This window comes from Alligator sinensis, unplaced genomic scaffold (genome assembly GCF_000455745.1).
Source record: "Alligator sinensis unplaced genomic scaffold, ASM45574v1 scaffold542_1, whole genome shotgun sequence".
Lineage (NCBI taxonomy): Eukaryota > Metazoa > Chordata > Crocodylia > Alligatoridae > Alligator > Alligator sinensis.
In genome coordinates, this window is record NW_005841963.1 from 2,399,561 (window position 1) to 2,423,014 (window position 23,454).

At 40.7% G+C, this 23,454-nt stretch overlaps 1 protein-coding gene across 4 annotated transcripts in view; it reads right to left on the reverse strand.

Moving 5' to 3' along the window:
• Nucleotides 1-330: 330 nt before the first annotated feature.
• Nucleotides 331-23,454, reverse strand: part of HECA (hdc homolog, cell cycle regulator) — a 37,591-nt gene continuing 14,467 nt past the window's right edge. For 2 of the 4 annotated variants that reach the window (XM_025200302.1, XM_025200303.1), the window contains exons 2-4: nucleotides 13,105-14,145; nucleotides 10,207-10,361; nucleotides 331-5,190 (exon numbers count right to left, since the gene is read on the reverse strand). In XM_025200302.1, coding sequence (XP_025056087.1) covers nucleotides 5,026-5,190; nucleotides 10,207-10,361; nucleotides 13,105-14,032 — 1,248 coding nt within the window. In that variant the 5' untranslated portion in view covers nucleotides 14,033-14,145 and the 3' untranslated portion in view covers nucleotides 331-5,025. Of the gene's footprint in view, nucleotides 5,191-10,206; nucleotides 10,362-13,104; nucleotides 14,146-19,254; nucleotides 20,291-23,454 lie in introns of those variants that run through there. The other 2 variants (XM_025200301.1, XM_014518536.2) reach the window with 2 other exon arrangements.

Below are 23,454 nucleotides of genomic sequence, written 5' to 3' on the forward strand. Positions count from 1 at the left end.
AGTAACAGAACTCCCACTTTATCAACCACTGCCTCTACCCCTTAATAAAGCTACCTTCCTAGACACCGACCTGTCTAAAATACAGTTATTGATAATGTCTTGAAAAATTAAAGCCATGATGTCCTTGAATACCACAGGTGTTTTCTATAAAAAGTAGAAGAGCTAGTGTGACACACCCAGCTCCTGGAAAGTGATAGTACTTGGCTATTTGAATGTCCAGAAATATATTTTTAAAGAAAACTAGCTAGCTCAAGTTATTTCCTAAACAAAACAAAATTAGACCATTAGGAACTCTTGTTCTTCCTATTAAAAAAAGAGACTCACACAATCACCTTTCTAGAATTTATTATTGTCTTAATACAGAGAAGTCACAACAAAAAAAATCCTAACACCACACGCAAATGATATCATAACCAATTATTTAAATTTCATCAACATTCATTTGTTATGTACATACACTTCCCTTTGCAAAAGTGCAATCCAATAATGTCTCAATGAGAAACTTTATTGAGAAGTAGATTTTAGAGCCCCCTCCCCCCAACCCACCCCCAGAGATTACCTCACATGTTTGTCCTTAGTTACCTGGTATAATTAAAAAAAACAGTATATGAAAATAAAGACATTGGGTTAGATGTTATTCATCTTAGGAATACTCAATGAAAATTGCTTATTTCCTTCAACTAAGCCACCCTAGAAATTCAACCCTTTATACACTGCTTAATACTAGGCAAATTAATGAAATTTTGTATCTCTGTATCTCTTAGCTCAGGCAATAGGGCACTATATCTTTAGTGTCTTTGTAGCACTAGGTTAAAGAAGAATTTCAACCAGATTGTGTGGGTAGATGTCTAATTACCTATCAAGAAAGAGATTGTGTTCATTACCATTACCAAAATCTAGTTTTAGATGTTCTACTGATGGATGAATTAAATTTACAAATTCAAGACTACGATGTCTACCTGAATGCACACATCTCCCCTGGAAAATTTATTTGGCTATTCAGAGAACTAAGTGACATATGCATATCTCCCCCAATAATATCAAGAGAGCACCATGCATGTGGGGTGAGCAGAATGAATCCCCAAATCCAACAGGCTACGTTCTGGTTTACAAAAGCACATTTCATGCACATAATTTTACTCCGACCACAACATCAAATAAAAAGATTCAACCCCAGACAAATGAAATGAAAATATAAAACTTGTGCTAGACAAGCAAAGCAATCAACTTTTGAGGTTATTTCCCACTTGAAAAATTGAAGGGCTCCTGACACTTTCCAGCTCTCATCAAGATGCGCAGCAAAACAAATGAAGTCTTTAACCTACATTTTAAAAGCAACCATAGACTCCATCACTGGTTCCTTCTATCTGTATACAACTCTAGCTCAAATCTGTGAAAGCAGACTCTTGCAGATTTAACTGCAGAACTTGGGTATGTTAAACAAAATATCATATTAGGTAACAACTTGAGACCCAGTTTTCAATGTTGGCAAGAAATACAAAAATAATTCTCTACCAATTAAAGACAGTTTACTTTGGAAGAGATATCAGGAGGAGTACTTTTACAGTTCAGCTGGTTTCTATCAAGGATACCTTTTACCCATGCAATGTTAACATCCAGTTGAGAGCTGCAGTATGTAAGATAATATGCATTCTTTCAAGCAATGGCTAGGGCACATTTAATAGCAAAATCAAAATAAAGAGCTTGGTTGAGAACTAAATTGTTTTCTTATGATAGTGTTGCATCTAAAGCTCTCGGTACATTTGCTTAAGATGTTAAACATGCTTTATCCCAATATATTGTGTGCTGTATTCTTGGCTTTGTTTTGCAGATATTGTATAGCCTTTCATACAATTATTATTTTTTTTTTAAATCAGCCAAAGCTCTTTTTGCCTATGCTCTTATTACAGATTGTCATACATACATGTATGGATAGGCATCTAACTGGTTAAATACTGAAACAAAAGCAGCAAAAATTAAGCAACTGTATGAAAGCCAAATTAACTGAAAAAAGAGGGAGGGAAGTGATTGGCAGTGGTGGGGGAGGAGAAGAGGGGGAAGGAGCCCCAAAGAAAGCAAGAGCCTGTCTCTGCTGCCTTATACCATGCGTAGTTGTATGGCAGCTTTAGAGAGCAAGATAGAGAGACATAAATAGGAAGTTACCATTCCCACTGACGCCTATTCTACTCTGCACAGGTGAGAATCGCTACCCTTAACCCAAGGTAGAGGAGTGATACAGTTACAAGTGCCCCCATTTGTTCTCCTTGTATTACAGCATTCCTCACTGCTACATGATTTTAGAACACTAAAATGAGTGCAGTATACTGTACCCTCAAACCACTCATCATACCGTTAGGCAAAAGAGTCAGATTATTTAAAAGTAATTAATCATTTAATCATGGAGAATACAAGTGACTCCTGTGTGTCAAAATCAGTTCTAAATGTTTGAGAATGTCTTCCCTGCAGAGTTCATTCAAATTACAGCTTGAATGTTGTCCTACATGCATCTTCCATTTTCACCCAGGGTATACCACTAACCACTGCTATTGACCACACAGAAAAGCCTCTTTCTGGACACATTTTAAGCTAAGACTACCTCACCCAACTGTGGGTTTAGGTTAGCACACAGACCCACAGAATATGCTCCAAATGTACACACAAGTGCAGAAACCATAAGAACACATTAATAAGGAGAGGATCATGGGCGACTGGTGCCTCCCGAGTCTGGGGAGGCACCAGATCGCCGACTGGGGGTGGGGCGGAAGAGGAGGTCCCCCAGCAGCTGATCGCCGAGCCAGTGGCGAAACTGGAAGCGCACTTCCAGTTTCACAGCTGGTGCTTCCAGGAGGTGCACGGCCAAATCTCAGGGGATGCATGTGCACCTGTGTGTACTCCCTACGCATAGCCAATGGGGAGGATTATTTAGTATTTAATAACCTAGCCAGATTATTCAAGTACTATGTAAACAGTATTGTATTTAAACTGGTAGAAAGCCTACCTATACAGAATGTGACAGGTTTTCATTTTTGCTTGGTTTGGGGGGTTAGGCTTCCATTATGGGGTGTGCAGCATGTCAAAGCCATTTAAAATACATACGTCAAACAAAACACATTCTGAAAAATTCCAATACAAGAAAACTGTGTTTTGTTTGAACACAGCATCTTACAGCTTCTAAAAAAAATATTCTATTTATGCAACAGCAATTCTTGACTCAGGAAAAGAATTCACGATGAACATGGCATGAAAATAACTTAGACTGATCTTATAAAACCAAGTAATAGATGTAGAACATTTTATTTTTAAATTTCTGCATTAAAAATGTGGAAACCAAGAAGCAGAACATTGACAAAGGTTACCCCTCTGATACAAATTAATTTTCTGGTGTACAGTCTGCTAGGCATAGGTATTTAAAAAAATAATTTTACAACATTTACTTTTTTTTTTTCTTTTTTTTTTCTTTAGTATAGTCTCCCAGTCCTCAGAATCTCAACTAGACTTGGATAGTTTTGAAAGACAAAGGTGCAGTGTTTGCTTTAAAATGAATTCAGCCAAGTCTATACTGATGATTAAGAGTTGACCTTAAGGCCTCGAACCTTTATACACCAACCATATGCACTAAGTCCTTTAGCTTGATTCCTGGCAGCAGCCCAGCCCAACCCAACTTTGGAAGCTCTCCTGAAGTTTGGGGCATGAAATCAGCCCCACCCCTGCTCACTTCCCACTGCCACTCTTTCTGCAGCGTGTTTGGAACTTATGAGGCACCACAGATCACCAGCTCCTGCACTAGTATCAGCAACCCCACAGTTCCCTGGTTCTTGACTTCCTCTCTCCAACAGCCCATAGGCAGAGACAAGAAACCTGGAGATCAATACCCAGAAGGGCTCTATAAGACAACATGGAATACATCTTGCCACTATGCTCAAGCATTAAACAACACAATATGGATGGTTTTGGCACAGGCTGCGGGATATGATATAGATGGGGAAGGGCATCTCAATAGCTCAGGCTTCTTGTGGGTGACCTCAGTGTTGACTCTAAATATCAGTGCAAACATCCTCTTCATGACACACACACACTAAAATGGCACAAATACCCCACAGATCTTACAGATCACACTTGAGGGTCTTCTTTCAAAGTCAGACATACTGGTCTGAGGCATGCTACCTGAAAAGGTCCAGCCTCAAGACGCAAACATGCACACACTCCTCTCTATAGCTGCTTTGCCATAGACCATACCACCCTCTGTTCCTTCTGTGTGTAACAGCAGATTCCTAAAATATTTAAAAAATAAGAATACCTTTAAATAAAGTGTTTTAAAATCTCAAACTTGTTTTGGTATAAATCATTTACCCGATGGCTAAAATTACAATACTGGTGGAAACAGTACTATCTCCATATGATCTGTCAGTGAGGGTAACAGATGTCAAATATACACTGCAGGAAGACACTATGCCAAAAGTGGGAAAAAAAACCCCAACATTTTTTAAAGGCTGCATTTTCTGGCATAGATTTACATTCACTCGTCACAATATTTTAGTTTACTCAATTCTGAGGAATCTAAACAACAGATCTGCTACTGCTACTATGAACTTAGGGACAAATTCTGCTCCCAATGGCATCAATAGCAAAGACTCTAATAAATTCAGCAGTAATAAGACTGCACCCTTTATGAGGCTTTCCTCTTCCCACCCAGCCATATGAGCAACAGGCCCATAAGATCTCTCATTTCCAACCTTTCCTATATCATGATAACATGAAAAATAAAACCAGTCCACTTCCAGCTGAATTTTCCCCCATTCTTAGGACATACTTCAAGGCCATTAATTGGCTTTCCTACAACCTTCAACTGACATCTGCCAGGAGGACCCTGGTCTTAACAACACACATATCTTAATGTGTACACAGACAAGGAGCTGCTCTTTCAGTTAGAAAAGAAATTAATTCTGTCACAGAATGCATCCTATAAAAGATATGTAATAAAGTAGTAATACCCATAAAATAGCTATTACTAAAGCAAAGCTTTTGTCAATAAGCCTCCAGAACTTTAAATGAAGAGAATGGCTTCACAAAATGGTAGTCTAGATTTCCACAGTGTGGACACTGCTGGACGTTGCTGTACTCTGAGAAATACTGCATCCCAATCCGTACATCAATGACTGGCTTTCCGCAGTGCTTACAGTTCAGTCGAGCCTGTAAAAGAGCAGAGAAACACTTCTGAAACAAGTAACTACGCCACAGAAAAATAAGTTATTTTACACAGTTCATTCCTCTTTCATAAAAGGAAATCAGGCTTCAATCAGGAACTATATCTAGTATTATCTGATGGTGAAGACAACTGCTTGGAATAGTAACCTCCATTAACTGGGACATCTCCATGTGATTTTGGATCCACTCCTGTAAAGCACTGGATAGTTTCAGCTACCTTTTAAGCACTCTTCAAGACTGAGCCCTTAGAGAACATCTTCACAGCACCATGCAGATAGATTGTTCAGAACTGGCTCAGCATACCTGCGTTTAGTGCAGTGCATGTCTGGGCTAATATGGCTGTAACTGCTGCCAGAATGTAACTGGCTTGTTCAAAGCTGCCTCTGATATCTCTGTGCTGTACCATGTAAATATAATCAAAGAGAAAACCCACGTGATCCTGATGGTAGCCAATTACTCTGCATAAAACTCCAAAAGTTACTTCAAAATCCCCTTTTATTAAAAAAAACAAACAAAAAAAACCCACCAACCCTTCTCCAAATGCACTCAAAGTTCCCCTTTGTCAGGCTGCCACAGCATGAGTGTCCATGTTTCTGGCAGACTTGTTATCACGTAAAATTTTAGAAACCTAAATTACTTAGGGAATTTTATGCTGCATGCAATTCGTGGGAAAGCTACCAAGCCTCTTGCCAGAGGTGAGGAAATGTTCATTTTTTGATTTTTTGGTGAGTCCTAAAGTTTGGTAAAAAGTATAATGTGGCGATCAAAGCAACTGGGAGAAAAAAAACTTCAGCTAATCAATAGCTTTCTAGTTAATCTCATCAACGGCCATATAGTAGGGCATCCCAACTAAATATGGTACATTCTAGGGAAGTCTCCAAACAGTGCTAGAGTCCCCAGCATAAGCAGTATGTACATTTTAGCAATATAATACTTGAATTTGTAAGTTAACTACATTTTGGCAAGTCTAAAAACAAAAAGCAAATGGCATATTTGAATGTATGCACCTATACAGACTTGATTAATGAACTTGAAGTCACTTCCAAAGCCATTAGTACACATCATGAGAGCTATTTTTATATGAAAACTAACTGCTAAGAAATCAAGGGGAGTTAAGTTCTTACTTGACATATATGCAACATATCAACTTTAAATGCATAACTACCGATTTTTATATTGATTATATTCCTAAACTAGACCCATGTACTTCACATTATTCTTCCTGTCTATGTACCTTAACTTTGAAAAGACACTAAAGAAAAGAAAAAGTAAACGATTTTTAAATCCTTGCAACATCATACTTAATCTAAAGATTCTTACTGTGATGCTATTTAGGTTTATACTTAAACATAATCTTACTGTGCTACACATCAACATTTTAATATTTATGGATTAACAAACTTAAAGGTTACCATATTTCAGTAGCATGATATGGTATTATACAATGTATTGTAATTTAAAATCTTTTTCAGATTTTGAAAACTTACATATGAGCTAGATATTATTATAGTATAAAAGCATTTTAAAAAAATCCAATTTACATAGGCCCTACTTTAATTGGATAGATCTGTGAGGCAATTAAAAAGTAAGTGTCAGGATGAGAACAGCTAGAACTATTGCTGAATAGAACAGATGGCTAGACAAAATAAGTGGGTCTAAGGAAGATATTGGGCTGTGAAAAAAGTGAGGCCACTCGATGTACAAGGCAGCAGGCTGCTAAAACCACAGCAAGCAAAGTGGAGGGGGGTTGGGAGAAGACAAATATAAGAACGGAAGAAACATGAGGCAGAGCATAGAAGGAAAGAGGACTGACATGTAGGTAGGGTCCAAAATGCACAATAAAGCCCCAAACACAATTTAATGGGTACTTTGGAACTTCTACCACAGGTCAAGAGCAACAATGACTGCTCAAAGTGTCAGATTCATTAGATCTTCACTTGGAAAAAATATATAAATTGTTTAAATTATATATTGTTTATTACATGTTTTATGTTATATGTATATATTCAAATGGTTTATTATATCAGGGCTGGACTCAAATGATCCTCCGCGGTCCCTTCCAGCCCGAATGTCTATGAAATCTATGAAATTCAAGTAAGAGAGCATTAGTATAGTTTTACGTATAAATAAATAAATAGATAAATCAGTCTTGTCTTCTCTGCTAGGACACCAGAGATCCTAAAGCAGGGGTAGGCAACGGTTTTTGGCCCGAGTGCTGAAAAAACCACAATGTCTACCTTGTAAGGTGCCGGAATGCCACAAAAACAAAACTGGGCTGGAGGGGGTACATGGCAGGATGCACTGCATATTTAATACTATTAATAATCATTAATGTTGCATATTTTATTTTTATATATATATATATATATATATGTTTTTTGTTTTTTTTACAGTAAATAGAGAGCTGGTGTCAGGTGAGGAGCAGGGGCTACCTCAGGGCTTTGCTACTCGGGCCACAGCGAGGGGCCCAGCAGCACCGGAGGTGGGGCCCAGCTGGCCTGCGCAGCTCCACGGGGATGGGGCACAGCCACCCTGCCCACGAAGGGACACTGCCTGACTGGGGCAGGACACTGGGCTCAGGGGGCTCCTGCTTGGTTCTCTGTGTGTGCCGGGTAGAGTGGGAGTGGGAGCTGCAGCCACAGGCTGTTCCCTGGGCTCTGGGAACAGCTGCCGCAGCTGGTGCTCAGGACCAAGCCATGCCGGGAGCCTGCAGTGCAGCGGCTCTGTGCAGTGCCTGCCCTAGCCCTTGCCCCTTGAGGGGAGTTGCGGGTGGGCAAGGCTGGGACCTGGGCTGGCTGAGGCAGCTGTGGTGGCTGTTTCCAGGCTCCGGGGGCTCCTGTGGCCAGGCCCCTGCACCGGGGACGGCCCTGCCGTGCCTGTGCTGCAACATGCAGGGAGGCCAATCCCAGAGAGGGAAGTCCCATGAGCCCAGTGTCCTGCCCCAGCCAGGCAGCATCCCCACGTGCACAGGGTGGCTGCGGCCCATCCCTGAGGAGCTGTGCAGGCTGGGCCAGGCCCCACCATGGGTGCCACTAGGTATCCTCACCTGCCCACCCACCACAGCTCAAGCCCGCAGAGCCCCAGAGCAGCCCCCACCTTCCTAAGGGCCTGACCAGACTGGCTTGCCCGCGGTACCTCCTCCCACACTGCCCAGACCCTGTCCCGAATGCCCAGCCCCAGCACTCGGCACCTCAGTGCTGCCCCAGGTGGAACAGCATGTCTGCCTGCCTGGGCAGCTCCCTCCAGGGGCCAGCTGGGCTGGAGGGTGCAGCCTGGGAGCACGGGGTGGGGGCAGTAGAGAACACAGGCAGGAAGGCTGTCTGTGTTCTTCTGGCTCCACCCTGGTGCCTGCCACGGTGCTATGACTTGTGGCTGCACAGGAGAGCTCAGAGCAGCAACTTAAAAAAAACAAAACAAAAACAATCTCTTTGCGTGCCTCCCGATGTGCCAGGAAAACGTCTCTGCAAGCCACTAATGGCACACGTGCCAGGGGTTGCCGACCCCTGTCCTAAAGCATTCTCTGATGGAAAGTACATGTATAAGTCACCGTGGTCAATTTTCCCTCCTCCAGTGCCCCTCAACCTCCTTATGTCAGCCAGCTTGTTAGCTTCCATCCTTACAGTGGCTATATTATCATAATGCTGCTTATATAGTTCGTGAAGTGCTCTGGGATTTTTTGGAACAAGGTACTGAATTATTTAGCTGAGAAGTAGAAAATCAGTTCAGAATTAATTTACAAAGCAACTCTTAACTCTGCCCCTTTGGGTACTTGCCCACATGTATATGGAAATTTTAAAGTTAAATATAAAGGAAGTTAATGCACATTTGCATGATGAGCGGACAGTCTCTTCTCATCATGCAAAGGTCTTCAGGGCAGGGACCGTCCCCTTTCATGTTTTATGTAGAGCCAAGAATTTGTGGTATTTAGCATTAATAACATCTAGAAACTGGAAAGTCTTATAAAGTGAGTGCACAAGAAAAGTAATTAAATACTGAATTTAAAAAAATCTATTTTTTCTTCCATTGTGATGAAACCAGTCTATGTATCCTTGGATATGAATGCAATAGAGCTACATATTGAACTGAAAGGACCTATTTTTTTCTATTTTCTTTTCTGTCTAAATAACAGTTCCATTGAGCCCCTCCACTCACACCGGCAGCTCAATGCAACTTGCATACAATTTAGCTCACCCTTAGTATATACTTAAGCAATATGCCAATGAGCTACTGCCAATGTGACAATTTTGAAAAGCCTCTTGAGGCTTGATGCTGTGAACTGTGAAGCATTCTCATCAATAATCAATCACATGTTAATCTGCAACAACATGGCGTGAGATTTTCCTATGCAAGGAAAATCCTACAAACTGGGCTGCTGTTATACATATCAAAAATAAGTTCTTTCAAAATGTGGTATTATTTCAAATATACACACACATTCCAAAGTTAAACAAAAAGGAGTGAGGGGGAGCTCCTTTAAGACTTTCTATTATCTCTACCTTTCTGCTATGACTACCCCTTGATAAAGGCGTATTTAGAGACTTTTAGTTGTCTAAACTAATTTGACACTGTTTGCGGTAACTACCATGGTGCTATTAAGATACTATTAAAGTCAAAGATAATATTAAAGTAAACACTAATGCAAAAACTAGAGGTGCATGAGATACTCTGTAGTGCTTATTCAATCTGAGTATTAAAGGTTAATATATTTAAATAATGTTTAAATAAATGAAATTCTATCAACTAACAGTTATGGTTCTATCAACTAACAGTTCCCCAATTTTAAGTTGTATTATTAGACACCTCAGTGCTTTATAATTTCACCATTTAAAACTATGAAGGACCATTACAGTATTAGTCTGACATCCTCAATAACACTGGCTTGTGCTTGTAGGCCATCTGTTTTTCTGGAGGAAGAGGAAGGAAGGAAAATTTAAAACACCCATCAGTTTCACTTACCAGTTGGAACTTCTCCTTGCAAGCCTTGTTATGATTAATACTGACCTGACAACAGGGAGAAGCCGCCAGAATATCGTAGGTATACATAGTTCCCAGCTGGTGCCAACTTCCATCCCATCGGGACTTGCACTTAATGCAGATGATTTTGTGAACTCCTTCTAAGCAGTCTACACAAACAGCATAAAGGTGCATAAGCCTTCCTGTGGACAGGAAACACATTTCTTAAGGAAAGGACATATTGTCAAAAGATCAAAACAGACATTTCCTTTAACGTGCTATTTGCTGTTTGTTGCAATACAAATCATACCTTATTAAAAAATGCTTCTCTATTAAATTGAATAGAGCTTGGCCCAACGTATATTCAAAAGAGATCAAAAAAACCCTTTACAAAAAAAAAATCCCAACAAAACAGCCGCAGGGATGTCAGATCCTTAATCCTCTCTTTACTAAAAGTTATTAACACAATATCAAATGATGGAAAGAACAGTCACAGCAAACAATATACTCAACTATGCTGCAAAAGTAATATTTTACCCTTCCTCGGTTCCCACCTCAAGAAGGAAATGTTATAACTGGCCAGTTCAATCTGCAGATATTCATCTTACCATGTTCTTCTAAGGAGGGAGAAGTAAGGACCTGACATTGCTAACATGAGGAACAAGCGAAACTGAAAATTTTGGTTTTGTTCAGCAGTTCACTTTAAGGTGTGAGTAAATAATCTTTACTACATATTATGTTTTCAGATTTATACATTTATGTACACAGCTGACTCAATACATTCTACCTTATTTTAACTTTAAAGAATCTCCCTACCCTCCAATCATATTCTGAATTCCTATCACCCTATGGGGTGAATTCCCATGGAGCCAAGCAGTTCAGACCTTATAACTGAATAGTTAGGCCATAAAAACTTTTATATGATTCTTACTAACGACTTGTTCCAAGAAGCAAATCCAGATCAAAATATAAAAAACTCCACATACATTTCTGGTATTCAGTGTTTTGATCTGACGTCTAGTTTAATAGCCAATGCTCCATTCTCTGCGCCCACATGCTATATAAATAAAAAATTAGCACCACATTTTTCATTACTGGTATGCAAGACAATGTAAAACTAACACAATTATAAATATCAGCTACAAAAGAATTGTGGGTTGTGCTTACGCACTTTTCACGGCAGTCTATGATCTTAAGCAAGAAGGTGTTGGATGTATGCATAATTCATATAATCAATATGTATGTAGCAGCCACTTTGAAAACTCAGTTAACATACCCAAAATGCAGAGAAGCCAAAAACACATCTGATCAGTCTACCACAGTTAAATTAATATTTTTTGAAGCAACCTTCTTAGAGAAATGGAGAACAAAACCCTTTGAAAACCAATTAAACTCCCAATTATTTGTAACTATGAACACGTAAAACTGTAGTTATTTCAAATTAGCAAAAGCATTCCCCATCCAAGGAAGTGTTTAAATCTCATAGCCTAAGTGAACACCTGGAATTAGAGTCTTCAAATAATTCCATGCATTTACAAAGCTTTGTGTGCATGACAATATTATTTTTTTCTCAGAAAGTAACTTTGGGCATATTAGCTGCTGCTCCAAAGCAGAAATACTTCATTCTCCACTAACCATTTGACATTCCTCATCAAAAATATAAAACCAAACACCTGACCTCTAACATGCCCACCGAAAAAGAAACAAGTATTATTTGTTTAACCCATGAAGAAAATACTACCGTAAAAACAATGACGTTTACCTACAATTCTAAACATCCACTAAAAAAAAAAAAAATATCTTTCAGTAACAAACCAATCTACTGAAGATAAGGAAAAAAGAAGAGGAGAAAAAAAAAGCAATGAATTATGTAGATCCTGTCTTCTGAGCCAGGATTTCCACAAATTTACCAAACACTTGGAATGTAAAGTTATTTATATATATATATATATTTTTTTTTTTTTTTTAAGTAATAGTTATGTTAGGCAGAGTTTCAAACTGTCCTTAGTAAGTGACAATACATTCACTGTTGCCAAAACACAGTACTGGCAAAAGCACAACCATACTGCACCTTTCTCCAAAATGGCAATAAGCATTTTGATTTGTAACATAACCTCATTAGAGTTTACTTCGTTTATTGATTTTGTCAGATTTATACGCCACACTTGCTAGATCAGGGAGATTATATACACTGGAGCCAACTCAATCTGGTAAATCCATCAAAACTAAAAGGTGACTTCATTATCATGTACATGTAACAAGGAGAAAATACTGGTTTATGGTAGTTTATGTTATGAACCTTAGTTCATTTGCCTTTTATCTATCACTAGTTTTCCTCTGAAGTACAGTAGGTATTATAAAAACAATATTGTTAGCATAGACGTGGCTTTGCGACTTAGATGCAAAAGTTTTAAATACACCTCATTATCTGTTAAATAAAAAGGATCTTAGATAAAAGAGTATTATGACTTAAGTGTGGGATATAACAAGCTATAAATGAGAAAACAGCACATATAGCCACCCAAGAAGTGGCATGCTTGACTCCCACAGTACCTATTTAACTTCAAATCCCTATTCTGTGCTGCAGCAATAATCTTAACTTTCAAGTCCAAATTCATGATTTTGTCTCAGACTCAAAGCAAACAAGCCAGTGTGCACATACTGGCTAAAAACCTTTACATACTGCACTAGAACCCTAAAGGCAAATTCCTTGCTTGTAAAAAAAAAAAAAAAACTAAATGCTAAACACAGAAGCAACAAGGTAAATCAGTGTTTAGACCTTTTCTTTCTAAATATTGTTTCAGATTTCAACCAGAGTCATATGAATGTGAATTTAGACTTTACATAATTACTTTTAAAACACTGCCCGGGGAGACATCAGAAATGCATAGAAAGCATTTCCATCTTTTAATGAGAGATCACACACAACGGACAGACAACCTGTACCTTGAAGGTGACAGGGAACATCATATTCAATTTCATCGTGTCGCGACGGACTAAGAAACAGGGTTCCATCCACAAGTGGGAACTGTTCAAACACTGGCAATGTTCTGTGGCACAGCGCACAATTTACAACATTTCTGTGGCTGGCACTAAGTGCTGCAAGAATAAACTTCCGAAGGTCCTCTCCTTGACCCACTTGGGCATCATCTTCCATCCGAACATGGAAAGTATTCAATTTATGCCTTGGGATGTGAGTGAGAAGTTCAGACAGATCAAGCCTCCTCAAAAATTGCACAGGCGCATCAAAATGTCCTGACCTATGTGCTTGCAGCCCAGCTGCCCCATAATCAAAATGGGCATTTCTGAACATCCCGCCACCAGCCATATTCTTTTTGTGTGGTTCCAGGTGAATGGCGTTTTTTAAAAATTCTCCTAAATAGCGTGAAGAACGGGGACCACTGAAATGTGCAGGGGCAAGAATGGAGTAGCCTGTAGGAGGGGATTGGCCAGGAGAGCCACAGGGAGAACGAACAGCATAGCCCCCACTAACTACACCTTTCTCTTGAGAGTTCTGTCTGTCCATTGAATGCCTTCGCTGAATATCATGACTTAAACCTTTCTGTGGCTTGTTAGTAGGCCTGCCCTTTTTAGTATCTTCTGCAGACTCTCCCATGGACCTTCCTGTGCTCTTCTCTGCCACAGACTTTTTCTTCTTGTCATCCTGCATGCGTTTCACTTGGTACCAATCAGTATCTTTCTTTAAGTGGCCCTGTCCACATCGGCAGGAGCAAAAGCGAAAAGCAAGATCATATCCTTTCTTTGTCCACATGTTCTGGCGACACTGCTTTTCATTCCAACTCCTTGCTCTGCCAATACAATTAAACTGGACAAGAATGCTGCTTTCCCACTCATAAAAACACTGAAGGTGCATCCAGGTGCTGTAAGGGCAATGTTCATTGTTGCATATAACCTTCTGGTAGTCATCCTTTTCAAGGTCAACAGGCCTTCCAAAACTACATATCAGTGGAGTAGCACAAGGTGCTTCTGTGGAACATAAAACAAATATATTAATAATAAACTTACCCTCTGTGCAATTCGTTATTTGCATATTTGTTACTTATGTGTGTATCACTTGGCAGGACAAGGCCTGTTACTTAACGTTCACTTTACTTTCATGCTGAAGAGCACTAATCATGGGCTAAGATTATGCTAGCTGCAAAAACAGAACAAAGGTGGCCCTTGACCCAAAGAGCTTATAAATACAAGATGAGAGATGAGATGCAGACAGAAGCACAAGAAAACAATGATAACATGGGAAATGTTACAGTCAGTCGTGAAAGCAGGCCCTGGCACACCTGTTGTCATGAATCTGTAGGCACAATACCAAAGGAAACATTTCAAGAAGGATTTGGAGAGGAACAAATAAGGCAGATGCTATGGGGAATGACTCTGTGGCAGCACAGGAGAAAACACAAGGGTATTAAATTTTCCAATAAGTGTGTAAGCAATGGAGGCTGGCTTCATGGCTCCTCAGAGGGGGAAACTGACCCTCTGGTAATTAACAAGAGATAACAAGGTAGAGTTAAGCTGGGAAGAGCTTTTGAAAAACAAGCGGCTTATATTTGAGAGAGTGAAAGCAGATGCTAGGGCAGGTTCTCAGACAAGTAAAAAAGCCACCATAATTTCCAATTTATCTACCCTCAAGGTTTTACAAACTGATAGACTTCAGCAAAGGATAAGAAACCAGTGATCATGCAAAGTCCTTGCAGGATCAGATCCTAAACATCTGTGTAACTGGATGCTTGCAGTGTCCCATTCGACTATTCAAGGTAGGGCGGGGAGGGAAGGTATGCAAAAAATGGCAGGGGGAAAATCCTCCTATTGGTCCATCTCAACCCCGTGAAGAGATCCACCTCTACAGGAAATAGTCTCCGAACTATGTCAATCATTTACCTCTCTGTTCTCCGTGCCAACAAGGGTGGAGATTAGATTCTCTCCTACAGTTACCTTTCTATCAAGAACTGGACTAATACATTTTCACCATGGTTTTTTTCCAAACTCTTCTCTCTGAATTGACAAAGAATGACATGCTTCATTTCAGAATGCATCTGACATTCATATGCAAAGTAAGCTAAGGGGAGAAGGAAACAGGTCCTCCTGGATAGTATAGCTAGCATCAGAGGGAGGAACCAGGGTATTCCTCTGGCACTATTTAAGAAGTTCACCCTGCTAGAATTAAATCTATTATCTTACTAGTTGTCTAAACTCTAAAGCAACTCTTCAGCTCTGTGGACCAGATGCTACATGAGGGGCTGGCCCTCAGGTTAGACCCAGCTTGGGGTCAGTGCATACGGTCAGTCCATCAGCATGATCTGGCTGCAGCACAACCCCAGGCACCAGCCCAACCCCATGCACTGGACAGGGCTGCAGCACAACACCACGTGCTGGCCCAACAATGCACACCAGGTCCAGCTGCAGAGCAACTGCGTGGCAGTGCAATTGTGCATATGGGACCATGTCATTCAGACTGCAAGTTCCCCACAGGTCCAAAAATTTGGTAACACGGGAGAGGTGGCAGCATTACTTGCAATTAATGCTGCTCCCCCACCACCAAATTTCTGAACTTAGGGGAATCTCCCTGTGCCTAATGAGACAGCTCCACAGGTCAGATCCAGCCCATGGGCTGGAGGTTGATCACCACTAATCTAGACTTTTGAACAGCCCAGAAAGAATACTGTAAGCTTTTGTTTTGTGTTTTCAGGTGTTTACTCTTCAATAAATAGTGTTTGGGCCGACACCAATTACTATGACTTCTCTTTAAGCTGCTACTGAGTATTGTTGAGCATATATTTTGAAGACCAAGATGAGAAACGATGACAACTTATCTGCCTTGAGCCAAAAACTGCCAGTTTCCCAGTTCACACAGCTTCTCCCACCCTTGCTACTTATTTATTATTGTCCCCTTCCAGTCAGTTACAACCATATCACGCCAGTCAAGCAACTCCTAAGTAGATGTTTTTCTTCTCCTGGCTATACGGCAAGCAGTTAAAACTTTAAGATACTGTGCCTGATATTTGGAAGTGTAATTTAATTATAGCATCTAAAGCAATAACATTCAATTTATCTCAGAGGGGCCAATTAAAGTTAAACCATCAAAGGCACATCATCATAAACCTGATGCTGAATAAGTGATAAAAAAATTACTAAAAAAAACCCCAAACCACTCACTTACACATTCCCAGCACTCATTTGTACTTGGATGCAGTTTTCTTAATACCATTTCTAAGAGAAGAAGACTAAAAGTCCACTCACCCACCCCCAAAATTTAAAATGCTCAAACATCTGTGCATACAAATACAACCATAAATGCCTATAATTTAAAGGCTTTTTTAATTTTAACAAAGATCTCAGGTTTGGGGATTTTTATTTTTTTTAATTAGAACACCCTTTGGAACAGAATACAAGCATTAACTCTGTTTCTTAATACCAGTATAATAGTTACCATTAAAGCTAATGAAATGCTTTCTTTGACCCGCTCCCACCCCCCTGCAAAAAAAAAACAACAACACCCCCCCCCCTCCCCTCTCTCTCACAGTACCTCCAGTTTACTGGATGCAAAATAAATAGATTATGTATAATCATATAGAGAAGCCTACCCACTGTTATGGGTCAATGGTAAAATACTTGTCTGCCACACGAGACCAGGGTTCAATTCCCAGATGCATATATAACCAAAGCCATCAAGGCACCAAACACGGACTCAGTCTGGTCCCTGGATTCTGTCTCAATGGCCTAAAAGGGGAAGGAAGGTCTGACCAGCCTCCATTAACAAAACTGGATTAATAAGTGCTAAAAATAAAAAAATAAAAAAAAAGCCATGATGTATACAGAAGGCTGCCAGTCAACTTGTTCACTACTGTTGCTGCTGTTTGTATAGAATAAGATTACAGCTGAAGGAAAGGGAATATTTTAAAGGTAAATTGCCAAGAAGATATTCTTTTTTAATCTGGTTGTGTGCCTTTTTGTTACTGTTTTATCCATCATGAAATCTGGATGGAGTTTGCCCTCTTTTCTGCTTTATTATCCCTCTTCATCCTCAACCCTAAAAATAGCAGGGCTGTTAGAAGTACCCTTTCTTTTTTTCCCCCCTGAAGTATACACTGAATATCTGAGTTTTATTGCTAAATCTCAATTCCATTGAAGGATGAAGGAAAAGGAGCACTGAAAGTAATGCTGATATCTTCTGACATTTAAGTTTAAAAAATGTTTTATATCTATCTATCCATCTCAATTATAGGAATGTGAAGGCAATGCTACAGTTAACTTATCAGAAGCTAAATATTAAAAAAGAGAACACAGCTGGCCAGGGACATTTACCACATTAAGCTCAAATGGGTTTGCTTTAGAACTCAAACTTGACACGTACACGTCTGAAGCGTTTTTTGCCAAACTTAAATGCGACTACGAAATAAAATTATAGATGAAAATTCTAATTATTCACGCACACTAAAGATTTACCTTACCAACCAAGGGCTCCCATCCTGCCCGTCTGTCAATGGCAGTGCACACAGACACAATTCTGGGATAAAAATGTATGGCTCTGACCTTCCATTATGCATCTTGTGAACTGACTCCAAGATTGATAATGTAATAATGAGATAGAGAATGGATGGGACTTCAGACATGCAAAGTGTCCACAGCAAGACACCAATAGCCAAAAGCAGCTTTTTATCAACATAAATCTGCTTCCAAGTAACTGTCTAATCATGCACTTATTTAACAGTTCAGTATTATAATTTTAGTAGCTAACATGCACTTAGAGATGGATGGATCATCTCCATTTCTGAATTAACTGACTGGCAAGATCAGTGAATGCTTGCACGTGCCTATATCATCTTTTTAGTTGTAGATTTTTTTCCGTAGGCAAAATTTACAGATACTGGCTGTATATAAACTTACATTGCTTTTTTGCCTACCTAAAACTCCCCCTACAGCTTTGAAGGAGAAGCAAAGGGTAACTTAAAGTTGAAACATTTAAAAAAATGTTAAACTAACAAAAACGTCTTCTAGGTCTGGATGTAGCTGTACGTCAGTAAACAAAGGGATTCAAATGATGAAGCTATTTGAAGCAAGTGTCCACTGATCACCTTAGCAAGTTTTGCTACATCATAGAAATCACAGTAGCTAGAAGCATATCCATCCGCTGATGTAGTAATTTTATTTGGTATAAATCTTTCAAACAGATGTAAAAGAGAGGATCTAGTAAGGTACCAGACAACAGTCATAAACATTAACATTGTGAATAAAAGTATACTAAGCCCAAATAACTCATTGCTTAAATGAAGCATGTTTTGGTTTTCAGACTAAACAATCTGAATTAACTTTGCAATTGGAAACAAAAAAATGATTGAAAACTGGTTTACACTGAACTCAGTTCCTACATACTTAAACTACAATAAAAGCTGGTGATTAAAATCGGCAATTTAAAGCAATCATCCTTGATGAAAGCTTATTAACATGTTTCTACTGTGAAAAAACAGAGCAACAAATATATATAAGGAATCTCTCCCACTTCCATAGTTAAATGATGTAAAATGTACCCTGTTGCAGTTCTGGTTTCCATCAAATGGTAATTAACCAAATCCAGTGGATTCTGGCTACTGTGGACCTGGACCAGGTCAAGGAAATGGTATAAACTTTGGACCTTCTCTACAGTTTGTCAAGGGCTTGTCAGTTGCAAAATATTCTGTTCTCAACAACATCTTCTCCCAACTTCATCTGCCTTCAGGATCTCCATCTTAATTATCTTGCTGCCAGTTGGTTTATGTCTCAAACTACAACTTGCATGAAAAATGTGACCAAACTCCAGTTTGGTTGACATGGAGAAATTACTATTTCAATCCTACCTCTAATTACATCACAAGGATAAGTTAATTTGAAATTGCAAATGTTTCCAAGTCCCTTAATGAATCCTATCCTGTGCTACTCCACCATCCCACTATTTATGCTGCAATTTTAATAGCCACGCAAGGCTAAGGAGAAATGGATCAAACAGGTTTCAACCTTGCAAACACAGACTCCGTCAACAAGCTCCATCACAACCGTGAGTAACAAATAACACTTCACTCTACCTGCCGGAACAGTTCTACTCACCTGATCTCATAATCATATAGAGAAGTGCTGGGACCACTCTCTGTCACCTGCAGGGCCTTGGAAGTTTCCCCCACAAGCAACCTATCTCCATTCTCATCCACATCAGACTAGTCACATGTACGGTGACCACTAGCTGAACACCATGTCAGAAACTAAGGAAAAAGACAGAACAGGATAGTTGCACTAAGCTCACTAACCAACATCTAGCATGCACCCTCCTCAACATCTCAACATACTCAAGCATACATGTTCACCAAAGTAATTTTTAATCCTGTGGAAAAAAACAAACAAACTTCTAGATCACATCTAAAGGAAGAACTTACAGAGCTCTTTAAACAGTACAATCACAGATTCACAAGTAACTAACTACCAACTAGTAGAGGTGCACAGATACATTGGTCCATATTGTATCAACAATGATAAAAGGGAAATTGACATTATTGGCAATCAGGTTTTTTTTGGCTGATGTGGCCAATAATGTTACCAATAAATGTTGCATGCATGTGCACAGCTGCAGCATGCAAGTGGCCAGGAAAGCAACGCAGCAGCTTGGAGAGCAGCATCTGGTGGGTAAGCCTGTGTGGGGGAAGGGGTACAGGGCAGACTGAGGCCCCCATGGTGAGGGAGGGAGTTGGGCTGGGGCAAGGGCAGGGGAAGGTACTGCCCAGCCACGGCGGGGCAAGGCACAGGACAGAGCTGCGAGCAGCTTGTCCTGGAGGAGTGGTGGGGGCATCTCCCACCCCTGGGGGAGGCATGGCCATGTGGCCGCCAGATCTGTGCACAGGGTGAGGGTGGGCTGCCTGCTGCGGGATGGGGGAGGTTTTGGGCTCTTCTCAGCATGGGGGTTGGGTTGAGGCTGCGCTTGGGGCAGGTGGCACCGGGAAGGGAAGCTACAGGGTAGGCTACAGCCACCCCAAAATTCCCTGTAGCTCTCCCATACCTCCCCCTCCCAGTGCTGCTGCCGCCTACACCAAACACAGCCCTGGTCCAAGCCACCCCACCAGGAAGAGCCCAGCACTGCCCCCAGCCCCAACCTGCAGCAGGCAGCCCACCCTTACCCCTTGCACAGATCTGAGGAACATGCTCCCCATGCCTCCTCTGGGGGTGCATGCAGTGGAGGGAGCCGCCCCCCTTCTCTGAACAAGCCGCTTGCAGCTCCACCCTATGCCATGCCCTGCCCAAACAGCACCTGCCCCAGTACCTGCCTCTGTCCTAGACCCATTCTCTACCTCACCATGGGGGCCTCCATCTGCCCCTCCTCCCCACGCCTGTCCCCCGTCCCTCCCCCAAACAGATTTACCAGCCGAATGCTGCTCTCCTAGCATATTGGAGAATCAAATAGGTATCAGCCCAAAAATCTTTATCAGTGCACCCCTACCAACTAGAGATCCTGAATACCTCCTGAAGAACATGCTGGGAAGAAGCCACAGAAATAGACATGTCAAGATCTAGAAGGAAGCATGAGCAGGCCTTCAAAAATTTGGAGCAGCACAAAATTCACCACAAACACAGCTATAAAAGGTCTTTCCGAACAGTGCTGTAATACAAATACCACATTGCTAAAGAAAATAAAAACTTTCGGAGGGGGGATTCAATCAAACAGAAGAGTGGTATTAAACATAAGAAACGCTCCCCCCCCCCAACCCAGCTAAGAAAGAGAAATGCACAAAAAAAATAAATAAATAAATAAAAGTCAATAAAGAGAAAGCAATGCATCACCAGACAATGCATTGCCAGGACTCCTACAACTTCTTAAGAAGAAAAGTCAGTGAACCATTTATGTTTTGCATCGTACACATATAGTGAAAAGCTAGAGACATAGTTACACTGATGGCAAAACAACACATGTGATCTGATCAAGCAGATTTTGACCAAGTTGAAGCAAACGTGACCAAGTGCTAGTGCTCACTATGCATGCTGAAAATGAACTGCAGAAGAAAAGAAAAACATCCTGTGACAGCCTACAACACAATTGGGCACACAGGTCTGCTGTACAAGATGTCAAGAGCTCTTCCTAAAAGAGTTCTTCTGGCAACTGATTCTCCTAGTCAAATCAACTCATCTTTTTGCATGGTAAGTGGTTGACAGATGAGTCAAAGCCAGCTTTCCTACTTGCATGCAAACTCTACATGGCTCAAGTAGCTTAGAAGATTAAAAAAAGACCATCTCCTGAACAAACTGGCAGAATACAGGTAAGGAGTCAATGCTCAAATACTACATAATTCAGGGCTTGCTGTGACCCAGATAATAAATGCCATGCCCCAGTTTAATGAAATTCTGTCCACACCAGACCAGCAGCCACACATTAATCATATCATGAAAATCTTCACAAACGATGAAGCCAAAAAATGTTATAGGTTACTGGGCCTACTGAACACCAACATCAGATGCAAGCTGATCACCAAAGTGCAACATATGCAACACTTGTCACAGTTTTCAGAACATATGGGACTCACTTGCTGCTGACTACTTGCTGGAAGCCCTGTCTGGACACTGAGAACACCACCCATTCAGGGAGACAGAGAGAATGGGAGATGGTTTCTGCTGTCGCTAGGATCTCCCACACAGTCACCAGGCCAGATTAACAGCTCCTTGGTTTTGGGCTCCTATAAGGCCACTGGAACCAGCTTAACAGGCTTAGGTGTGGTATGGTGCCAAAACTGCTTATGCCTAGACATCTGGGACAGCACACTGCATTCAAACAACTACAAAACAAGCTATGTATGTGCATATTAACTGCTCTTGTTGTGTCAGACACCCTAGAAGTCTTCTCCGGCTAAATTTGGCTAACTCAGAAAATGGCCCCTATAACTGGTGTGTGTGCGTGTGCATGCATTAAACCTTGCCTGGCTTGCTCTGCCCACATGCCACACTGCTGTGAGAAGATATCATTTAATCATTACATTCCCTCTTCATGCTTCCCACAGCCTTTAAAAATTTGAAGCCCTTCAGTAAATCAACCCTCACATCTCAGGGAGGAAAAATACCTTTAATATTAAATGTAAATTACAATGCTACTGCTCTAACAGTTTACTAAACTCTTAGTGCTTTTCCCAACAGACACCCCAGCAAAGGATCAGTAGTAACCGGTTCTAGTCTTTCCCCAAAGATATTTCACACTATTAACACAAAATTCTAACTTCTGAAGTGAAGAAAGGAGAACCTTAAGTAAAAGGCTACATTATGAAATAACTCATTCTTAAATTTGAGGAACAAATGCAGTTCAGATTCACTCAAGGTCAATGCTAGCATTTACTAACCACCCCAGTCCAACAGCAAAAAGTCTGATGGGGGAGAACAAACAAAATAGGAGATGCCACAAGGTGTTTGCCACCTCTTTTTCGGCATGAGACATCAGTTTTGGGGCCATATAGGCCACTCTTGAGTGCTTTGGTTGAAGAAGTGGTATATAGCAGTGATGCCTAATGTTTTTGCCCCATGGACAAGATTCAGCCAGTGGTCCCCATCCAGCTCAACCGAGTGGAAGGCTCAACCCAGGCCCAATTGTAGCTGTACAAAAACAGCCTCATCCAGGCTGATCCAGCTGTGTGGGGCTTGGAAATTTTGCAACAGGGGAAAGTTGGTAGTGTCAAGTGCCACCACCCCTCTGCTGCCAAATTTCCTGAGCCATGGGGAGCCCTGCAGGCTGAATGCCATGACTCCATGAAACAGATTTGGCCCAAAGGCCAGGGTCTAAACACTCCTAATGGTTGGGGTTGCAGACCACACTCCCTAGCTAGTCTCTCTTAAAATCCATCTGCAGCTTCCAGTGCAAACCAAAGCAGCCCTTTCCCAATAGACACCTCAAGAAAGTCAGTGCTAATGGTATCTTGTCCTCCTCCAGAGAATCCCCTTTTGAAGAACACCACTCATTGCTGGGACAAAGAACTGAATTTGCATTCACTGCAGCAGAAATATTTTCCCTTTCTCACTCTCAGACTAACGGAAGATGCACTTTCTTATGACATGTTTCAAGAATATTACAACAGCCTAAATGCATCCTGTTTCCAGAGCTCTGCACTGTACCAACCATGAAACTCCAGTGCTGGTTAGTCTTATAGTCAGAATAGAGCCAACCTTCTGCATTTGAACTTCCAGTTGTGAATTTAACTATTTCCTCAAAAGTTCTGCGCTTCTGTTGTCCTGAATTTCTATTATGACTAATTAGAAGATTTTTTTTTATATATATATATATATATA